The sequence below is a fragment of the Rattus rattus genome, chromosome 8 (assembly GCF_011064425.1).
Source record: "Rattus rattus isolate New Zealand chromosome 8, Rrattus_CSIRO_v1, whole genome shotgun sequence".
Taxonomy (NCBI): Eukaryota; Metazoa; Chordata; class Mammalia; order Rodentia; family Muridae; genus Rattus; species Rattus rattus.
Genome location: NC_046161.1, coordinates 92,554,364 through 92,564,846, shown reverse-complemented (window position 1 = coordinate 92,564,846; position 10,483 = coordinate 92,554,364). Strand labels below are relative to the sequence as shown.

Sequence of the window (10,483 nt, the reverse complement as noted above, 5' to 3'; positions counted from 1 at the left end):
ATGTAGCTCTGGCTGTTCTGGAACTTGCTCTATAGACCAGGCTGGCCTCAAACTCAGATTCACTTAACTCTGCCTCCTAAGCGCTGGGGTTAAAGGGATGCACCACTACTGCCCTCCCAAAAGACTATTCTTGTTCCACAAGCCATAAGGGTAGATATCAGCTTGGTATTGTCATCCAAGAAGGCAAGAGGAGCCATACAGGAAGTATCAATTAGGCATCTATAAGAAGGCAGAGTTGAGGTACTACGTGAAGTACTGAATTCGAGAAAACAAAGACCTACAGTAAATATCAGCAACAAATGATGTGCTGAAGACCAGAGATCATTGATTAACTGCATGTGCTTAATTATTTTCTTCTTCTATTCTAGGTTTCTCTGTCGCTCACCAAAATAAAAAATGGATCACTTAAGGCCTGGGAGGACTCCCTTATCACAGTTCTCCTGTACCACCAACTAAGATTTATACGACAGTTTATAGAACCACAGAAGAGTTAAAAGAAGATATTCTTCCATAGAAATAATCGTATAGTATCATGTTACTAAAGTGTACCATATCTAAGTTATTAGACTTGCTGTATAAGCATACATGTGCAGCAGCTACTGTATAGTGAGAGCTACCAAACCTCAAATTTAAACATTTCCCTTCATGGAAAAGTTACTATATTTTGTAAGAAACCACTGAACATTGTCATTAAATATTTTTTTCAGCAAAGTATCATTTAGGAAAATTTTCTTGAAGCAAACTCTATCAAGTTCTAAGTCCTAGCATTGAGTGAATTTGATATTATGGCAGCAACTTACAGACTCGTGGTTAGCACTGTGAACCATTATAGCAGTGTAGTGATAGACCGGCGTTTTGAACAAGCCATACATTATTGCACTGGAACCTGCCATACCTTCACACATGGAATAGACTGCATTGTAGTGCATCATAGTGTTTGTGCAGACCTCTTGCACATCCCTGTGTCTCAGTTCAAAGATGTGGATCTGAACTCTGTGTTTTTGTCTCATGAAAATGGCCTTTCCTCAGCTGAAGACTATCCCCATCAGGCCCTCACAGGCATACCCAGGTCCAAGAGAGCATCCACATTTCAGAATACCTGTAACTTAAAGGACATTGCAGGAGAAGCAATCAGCTTTGCCAGTGGGAAAATAAAAGAATTTTCCCTTGAAAAACTCAGAAATTCAAATCATGCAGCTTACAAAAAAGGAAGAAAAGTTAAATCTGACTCATTTAATAGGCGATCGGTTGATTTGGATTTACTCTGTGGCCATTATAGTAACGATGGGACCTCCCCATCCTTTGGCTTACTCCGGAGTTCCTCAGTTGAGGAAAAGTCTTTATCTCATAGAAACTCACTAGATACAAGCCTAACTTCCATGCTTTTTCAGAACTTGTCTGAAGAAGATCTAGTTACACAGATTTTGGAAAAACATAAAATAGATCATTTTTCTTCTGGGACAGACATAAAAATGTGCTTGGACATCTTACTGAAATGCTCTGAAGATTTGAAAAAATGTACAGACATCATAAAACAATGCATAAAGAAAAAGTCAGGAGGAAGCATCAATGAAGGAAGTGGCAGTGACGCAGTGTCTAACTCTGAAACCGTCTATATGAATGTAATGACCAGGTTAGCTTACTACCTGAGAAAGTTACCATTTGAATTTGTGCAGTCTGGGAGTAATGAGACTGTAGATTTGACAGAGCTTGTCAATAATGTACCTAACTTACAACTGACTCCATTCTCCCCATTATATGGGACTGAACAGCCCCCTAAATATGAAGATATCGTCCACCTCTCAGCCCTTGACTCCAGACAGTTTCAGACTGTTGAATTGCAAGATGACATGCATAATTTTAAACAAACGGATACTATAAAAACCCCTCCAAACAACACAAATTCCTTGTGTAGATTGGAGGTAAACGATCCTGGAACTCTAAAACCTGTGCAGCTTCAATCACCGTCATTAACCATAAACCATTTAGAGAATGTTTCTTCTGGTAACTTAATGGAAACTCTTTATATTGAAGAAGAGTCAGATGGAAAGAAGTCATTATTAGATAAAGGACAAAAAGCAGATAATGGACAAGGTCAGGAACCATTAAAGGTAAATGAACATAAAGAATTTTCAGACCATGATACTTATCTTAAAAAATGTCCTGCCCCAGTGCAAAATGAAATCAGTAAGATATTTGAAAAGCCAATGGTAGTTTGTCCACCTAAGGAAGAGTCTGAATTAGCAGTTCCTCCTACAGAACTCAGAGCCCAGAGGCACTTTATGAATCCTAACAGTCAAGAAGAGATCGACAAATTGTTAATGGATTTGGAATCATTCTCACAGAAGATGGAGACCTCTCTAGGAGAACCACTTGCCAAGGGTAAAAGCATCAATTCTCTAAATAGTCATAGTCATTTGACTGGTCAGATCCACAAAGATCTTGAGCCTAAACCTATAGTCTCTTCAGCTACAGAGAAAGTCTCACCTTCTTGTCTAACAAGGATTATTGAAAACAATGGACACAAAATAGAGGAAGAGGACCGAGCCCTCTTACTTCGAATTCTGGAAAGCATTGAAGACTTTGCTCAAGAACTAGTTGAATGCAAGTCAAGCAGAGGGAGCCTATCACAAGAAAAGGAAATGATGCAAATTCTGCAGGAAACTTTGACAACTTCCTCCCAGCCCACTCCATCAGTCAGTAGGAGCCCTGTTGGTGAGAAACCCAAAGATAGTACTTCAGTTGTTTTGATTCAACAGACACCAGAAGTGATCAAGGTAAGATCCAAAAATTACAAGTTTTGAGAAATTTCCAAATACATTTTATTGTTTGTGAAATGTATAAACACAAACTATTTTTGTTAGCCACTTTAAATTCTGTGCTAGGAATGATCTCAGTTTAGTTGAAAAAAAGCAAAGGATTTGAATCAAACAGGTTGTTTTTACCTGTTCTATTCATACACTCTCTCTTCCTTTTAAATTCTGTGGCTAAAAGAAAGTTACTTAGGCTTAGTATCTATTGCTATACTCATGTCAGACATGAGCAGTGAAACATGACACTTAAACAGAGTAAATAACTTAATATTAATCCTTCCCAGGTAACAAAAAACCAGCCCTTCACATATGCGCACCTTCTATAAGGTGCAGGTACAAGGGTACCTGACAGCCTGGTTCTTTTTTTTTTTTTTTTTTTTTTTTTTTTTTTGGATATTTTATTTACATTTCAAATGTTATCCCCTTTCCTAGTTTCCCCTCCGGAAACCCCCTACCCCATCTTCCCTTCCCCTGCTTCTATGAGGTTGCTCCCCCAACCACCCACCCATTCCCACCTCCCTGACCTGGCATTCCCCTACACTGGGGCATCGAGCCTTCACAGGACCAAGGGCCTCTCCTCCCACTGATGTCCAACAAGGCCATCCTCTGACATCCTGATTCTTAAAGAGCTAAAAATTTGATGAGACAAAACTAATGTTCCTGAACAGTGTGTTTAAACACTTCCTTAAAGTACCGCCAGTGTGAGGTTTCTCTATGCATGTAAGATAAGTAACAATCTAGAGTCAAAGAAGCATTTTCCAAAAGGTTTTTAATTTTCCACTACTTTACTGATTGTGGCTACTTGGAGAAGGACAGTTATCTGCCCAGTTATGTAGAGGTGTTTGTCAGTGAAGCATGATTAGTCTTTCTGAGAATGTCCGTGGGTTAGGAAGGGACTCTGTCATCCTATTTAAGGACTCAATTTGATGTAGCCTCCATGTTTTTAATGTTGTCCTAGAATATGTAGCATATGTAGTCTGTGAGTTCATCAAGAAGAAAAAAGAATGGTGTTGTTAACGGTCTGTTCCAAATATGACAGACTTTACTTTGACTCATACTCTACTGTTCCTGACTGGAAATTTGTTACATGTATAGAAGCACATCAACTATTTACTAAACCTAATATCTACCATATAGAGTTTATAAATATTGACATGTATTCATTCACAAATATAAAGCCAAATCAATAAAAGCAAGTTATAAAATAGATGAATTATTTTGAAATGCACACATTTGTACTAAAAATATGCCCAAGTGCAGGAATACAACAAATACAATGTTCAGAAAGATAGCCTGGGAGAAGGGGAAAAGGTATGACCAGGAAAGATGGGCAGAGGGCCTTAGTAGTTTCTGTATGTCACTTTTCTGCTCTGGGCGCTCGATATCTAGTAAGTTTCTCGGGTTATTTATGCCATTTGTATATTCCTCAACATTATGTAATTTTTAGAAGTTGAATTTTAGAGATAAAGCTTATGTGGCCAAGTTTAAAAATTAAACTTAATGTCAGGCACAGTGGCTCATGCCTATAATCCCAGCACTCAAGAGGCAGGCAGCCTTATCTACATGAGTTCCAGGACAGCCAGAGATACATAGGAAGAACCTGTGTTGAAAATAAACAAATATCTAAATATTATTTTAGCCTTGTTAAAATTTTTGTCTGAGGGCCAGCAAGATGGCTCAGAGAGTCAAGGCACTTCCCATGCAGGTTTGTTCATTCAGTTCCTGGGCCCTGTAATGATAAAAGGAGAGAACTCACTCCACAGGCTGTCCTTTGCACCTGCACATGTGTGCTCACACAAACATACCATGCATACACGCACACAATAATAAAATATAATTTCAAAGGATTTTTAATTTTTGTTTGGTGGTTAAGCCAAGGTTTCATTATATAGTCTTGACTGGCCTCAAACTCAGATTCTGCCTGCCGCCACAGCACCCAGCAGGATTTAAACTTTAAATGTACATGTTACAGGCATGTGAGCGCCGTGCCTGCAGAAGACAGAAAAGGCTATGGCTCCCTTGGCGTTTGAGTTCCATGCAGGTGTAAGCTACTCAGTCTGAATGCTGAGCACGAAACCCGGGTCCTCCGGGGAAGTGTATGCATCTTAGTGACTAAGCCGTCCATTCAGCCCAATATAGAATTTTTAAAACTTCATTTGTTCTGGGCATTGTGGTACAGCTCTGTAATCTCAGAATTAAGAATGTAAAAGCAGGAGAACCATGAGTTCAAGGCTATCGTGGACTTCAGTTATGAGACGAAGACTGACTTGAACTCCATAGAAAGACCCTGTCTCAAGAAGATAAGAGCTAGGGATAGAGCTCAGTGATAGAGCACTTGCCTGTCGTGTAATGGGAGTGGGGCCTGAGGGAGATTATTTGACAGAACAACAAAGGTGGATTGTGATCAGGTGAATAATTTCTACCTGGTACACATTTATGGCCACTGTTCTGTGTGCATATTTTTAGTTGCCAGAAACATTAAAATTTAAAACCATGTAGTACACACTTAGGTTTTAAATGATGGTTTTACCCAGATGTTCACGGAGCATTATGGAAACTCTATGGAACTCATTTATTAGTTTACAAGTGTTGATAATGTTTGTTTTAGGGAAAAGGCTCAACTCTGAGAGTCCCAGTGGATCTGGTCTATCCACTGGTCCCAAATCCAATCCAAGAGATGACAGTGCTGAAGGCAGGAAAACAGTTTTATAAAACTCTGTGCCCGCACTGGAAGAACGAGAGCAGTATATTCAGAGAGCTGACAGAGCTTTGAAAGGTCTAGAAAAGGGAACAAAGTCAAAGGTTAAAAGTTTGCAAAGCTTAGCAGAGCAAGCAGTCTTGGGTCGGGTTGATCATTATCACTAAATGATAAGCGTTGCTTTTGGTCACAAGGAACATTGCAGTTGCCTGTGGGGGTAGTTCCACTTCTCATGGGATACTTATCTATCAGATCATTTCTTCTAGAATACAGAGTTACTGCAAGAAAGAATGACAAGTCAGAAAAAGCAAGATGGAATTAGTTCCTTTGGGTTTAGAGCAAAGACTGGAAACATCAGTAGTCTAGACTTAGTCTGTTTGGTGTATTGGGGTGGGATAGGATTAGTGGCTTCAGACAGTCTTTAAATGATTTACATATCTATGTGCAGAGGGAAGCAAGAATTTGACCCAAATTTTAGGGTAGCAGAGGAAATAGTTGCAAAATAACACCAAATTTTTAATCTTTGTGCCATGCACACCCAAATGAAGTCAATGATTTTAGTAAGCACAGCCTCTAAGTCCCTATTATAATATCTTTTGTTCAGAAGATTATCAGTGGAAAAAAAACTAAATAAATTAATTACAAAATAAAAAAATAAAGTTTTTCATATTCAAAATAATACTGATGTGCTTAACATGTTATAAAGGATAAAAAAATACCTGTTTGGTAGCCTCAGAATGCTAGTGATTTCCTAAGAGCTACAGTTATTGTAGACTAAGACATTTGCATATATTTTCTCAATAATCTGCCTATTAAATGGAAAATGTCCTCCTTCTCTGATGACCTATTATAATTTTCACAACCATTATAACCAGAAGCTCTTATTGTGGCACCACATTTTGAACGTTTACTAAGCTCTCTTCCTACATTACCTCCTATGGGAAAAGAGACAGCGAGTGGGTCTCAGATAATACTCCCAATCTTGGCACTAGGTCCCTGGTGACATTCTCATCAGCAGCCAGGCACTAAAGCTTCCTAGGTTTGTTTTTTTGGTTTTGTCCTATTTACAAATGTGGACTAGAATCAGAATGTGATTTAAAATAATCATCTTTCAACATTCTTTTAAATAAGTTTCAGTATCAAAAAATAGAATAAAATTTAATACATTTCTGCTTGATGACTTTGTGCAAGAGGCCATATTTCCTTGCTTTAGTGGCATGTCCTTTCTCTTTTAATCTTTTCTTCCCATAAATTGGTTTAAGACAGGAATTGGCTATCTGTTTTTGTGAAAAACCAGACAGTAAATATTTTAGGCTTTGTATGTCATGAGATTAGTCTTATCTTTGTGTGTGTGTGTGTGTGTGTGTGTGTGTGTGTGTGTGTGTGTGTGTGTGTGTGTGTGTGTTCATGCTTAGTCTCTTAGAAATATTAAACTAAGGTCTGGGGAGATGGTTCAATTGGTAAGACTTTCCTGGGCAAGCCTGAGGACCTCAGTCTGAATCTCTAGCACCTATATAAAAAGCCTGATGTAGCAGTACATGTCTATAACCACAGTGTTGTGGGACAGAGACCAGCAGATCCTGGGAGCCAGCTCACTAGCCCATCAGCCTAGCCAAAATGATGAGCTTAAAGTCTGAGAGACCCTATGCCAAGAGAGTAAAGGGGGAGAATGATAAAGTAAGACACTTGTCATCTTCCTCTGCCTCTACATATGCTCACATGGAAACATGCACCTGCATTCATGTGTACACATATGCATACACCACATAATGTTAGACTCATCTTAGAGCCAAAGCTTAGAAAAACAGGCACTGAGCCAGATGTAGCCCCTGGAGTATAATTTGTTAGCCCTTGTTTTATGCAAATAGAACAGTGTGGTGTATTATATAAAAAGTACACCACTTAGTTCTGTCAGGTCTCAGTATCTTTACAGTATTTGCTTCATATTTTTATATTACGTTTGGTTTGGTTATTCCTTGTTATTGTCTCTTAGTTTAAACATGGTCTGTTTTGAACCCCTTCTGTTGCTCGGGCAGCCCCTGACCGTGCAGTCCTCTTCCACCAGCTTCCCAGACACTTGTAGTCATAGATCTGTCACCAAGCTTGGCTGTTGTAGTGTTTTCATTAGCCTCTTGATCTTTCAGAATTATCTTAAATACAGTGACACCCATAGGATACCCCTTTCACTACTTCCTCCTTTTTTCCAGAAGTTTCTACCATTCTGAAATGGTTAGCCTACTGCTGCAAACTTGTATACAGTATTGTTTTTCATGGTTTTCTGTTGTTTTGTTCTATTGGTCTATTTACTTGTTTTCTTGTACACACTAGGCTGGCTCTCTACCGATAAGCTATGTTCCCAGCCCTTGTTTTTGTTTGCTTGTTTATTTTATTTGCTTGTTTCTAGACAGCCTTGCTGTGTATCTCAGACTGCTCTGGAACTTGTTCTGCTCACGTCTTGGTGTCCTAAATATTAAGATTATAAAAATGTGCCACCATGGCTGACCTATGATTTCTTTTAAGAACAACCTTAAAATTATGTCATTGTTGTTGTTGTTGTTGTTTTAGACAGCTGAGAAACTACCAGTTTAAACATTTTAATCAGAAATTAAAACATTTCAATTAGTGAACAGTACTTTTAAATAATACTACTGATGACACATTGCAAAGATTGACTTGACAATATTGCATATCATTTCAAAATCATATTAATATGATTTCAAAATAATTTCCCAAGAGTAAGTAGTGTGTTGACCAAATAAAAATGAAATTCAAGCTGCTGTTGTGAGAGGAAGCCAAGAAGAAAATACTAAGAGGATATTCAGAAATTGGATATTGGCCTAGACCAAGGGTCAGCCATCTAAAGGCCCTTGGGCCAAATCCACCCTGCCGCTGCCAGGGCCATGGCCACACCTGCTCATAAATGATCTACGGCTGCTTTTGTGTTCTGCCTGCTAATCTGAGTAGTTGAGATAGAGAGCCTAAAGCCTACAGTACTTATTTACTACATGAGCATTTATAAAAATAGTTTGCTGACTCCTATCTAAATAGTATTTTACACTTAATCAACCAAGCAGAGTTTGATAAGGTCCAGTGTCCTATTCTGTTGAGTCCTGGAAGCATCACTAAAGATCAGGAACAAAAACTACCTATGGATTAGGATATCTAACTAGTGCACCATTAGACATTTAAATAAATAAAACTGGGTGTGGCAGTGTGCTACTGTAATCTCAGCAACTTTAGAGGCTGACACAGGAGAAATACACTTTTTAAAAGTACATTTTTGCCTGAAGTAACCACAGATAGCTGTTTTCCCTAATTTCTGCCTGCCCCATCTATCAACCTCTTTTTTCTTGTCTTTTTGGACAGCTTTCTCACAGTGTCACTCATTTCTCACACAAGTCCTTGCCTAACATGTGACACTTGAAGACATACTTTTCCATAAAGCCTCTATGTGACAAGGATTAACCTTGTAGGTTCAAGAATAGCTGCTCCATGCAGATGAGTATGCAAGAGAGTCAAATGACTAAGGACAGCCTGTAGAGGAGGGAAAGGGGCATCCAGCTAAGGTCCCCAAAGGTCCATAATTATGAATGAATGAATGAATTACTATGCTGAGGCCATATTTTAATATGGAAAATAATGGAATAATTTTATAGAAAAGTAAACACTAAAAAAATATACCTAGGTAATACTTCATCTCTCTGTATGTGGGTCTGTGTATGTCTGGGGTTAGGTAAACTACGCATGTGGAGGCCAGAGGTCAACATCTGGTATCTTTTTCTATCTCTTTCCACCATATTTTCGAAATGAGATCTCACTGAACCCAGAGGTCCCTGATAAACTAGACTAGCTGGTTAGTGAGTTTTAGGGATCTACCTGTCTGTATGCCCCCACTAGTGTTGTAGACACACCTCCATGTCCAATGACTGGCTTTTATGTGGGTGCTGGAGATGTGAGCTCAGGTCCCCATGCTCACACTGCAAGCACAGCACTTCACTGTCTGAACTGTCTCCCCAGCCCCAATAAATCAAACTTTAACACTTTTTTATTGCTACCAGCAGATGGCGTTATAGTCAACTTAGGTCTCTTAAGTTTAGTGGGGCAATAGCATGTTAATTGTAACTCAAAGGTCAAAGTATAAGCCCTAGCCTCCTCCTAGAAACATGTTTTAAAATGTAACTTTACTAAAAGTGTCAAAACTGTAAGTCTGCTGAAACCTGACAACTTAACATGCCTAGATTAGAAAAATACAACTGGGTGAGGAGGGTGCTCAGTGGTTGTCTAGTGTGTCCATTCCTAGCAACAAAAGGAAAAATGGCATGGGCAAGTTCAAGTTAAAGTTGTAACACGTTTGAATAATTTTATAATTCGGGACTGTTTTCCACATGTCACCAGTACAGATTTCGGGACTGTGGCAGAGGTTGCTTACAGTTAGCACAGTTGTTTACTCACCACAGACAAACCCAGAGCAGCAGCACTCAGTGAGTGTTCCCGTGCTAGTGTGCTTTCTGTTGCTGTTAGAAACACTGACTGAAACCAATGGCAGAGGAAAAGCACTCTTACATCTTACCTGTTAGAATCCATCCTTGAGGGAATCCAGGGAAGGAGCTCAAGGAGGAACCTACAGACAGGAACTGAAGAAGCAGCCACAGAGGGATGCAGCCTACTGACATGCTATCCAGGGCTTGCTCAAACCCACTTTCATATACAGCTCAGGACCACCTGCCCAAGGATGGCAGTGAACATGGTGGACCATTTACCAAGACAGTGCCCTACAGGTTTGCCTACAAGCCAATCTGATGGAGGCAGTTCTCAACTGAGGGCCTCATACCAGGTGACTCTACTTTGAAGCTGGCAAAATGTAACCTCACAGCTCAACAGACACCTGAGGTATTTACTAGCAATGCCCGACTTTTATAGACTTTGAGACTTCTGTGATCTTACTTATTTATTTATTTTTACACACCTGATT

The 10,483-nt window shown here is 39.3% G+C and overlaps 1 protein-coding gene across 1 annotated transcript in view; it reads left to right on the top strand.

Annotated features, from left to right (window-relative positions):
- The first annotated feature begins 346 nt into the window (after positions 1-346).
- The window catches only part of Ppp2r3a (protein phosphatase 2 regulatory subunit B''alpha), a 95,266-nt gene continuing 85,129 nt past the window's right edge, over positions 347-10,483 (top strand). The window contains exon 1 of the mRNA XM_032910210.1: positions 347-2,777. Coding sequence (XP_032766101.1) covers positions 786-2,777 — 1,992 coding nt within the window. The 5' untranslated portion in view covers positions 347-785. The remainder of the gene's footprint in view (positions 2,778-10,483) is intronic.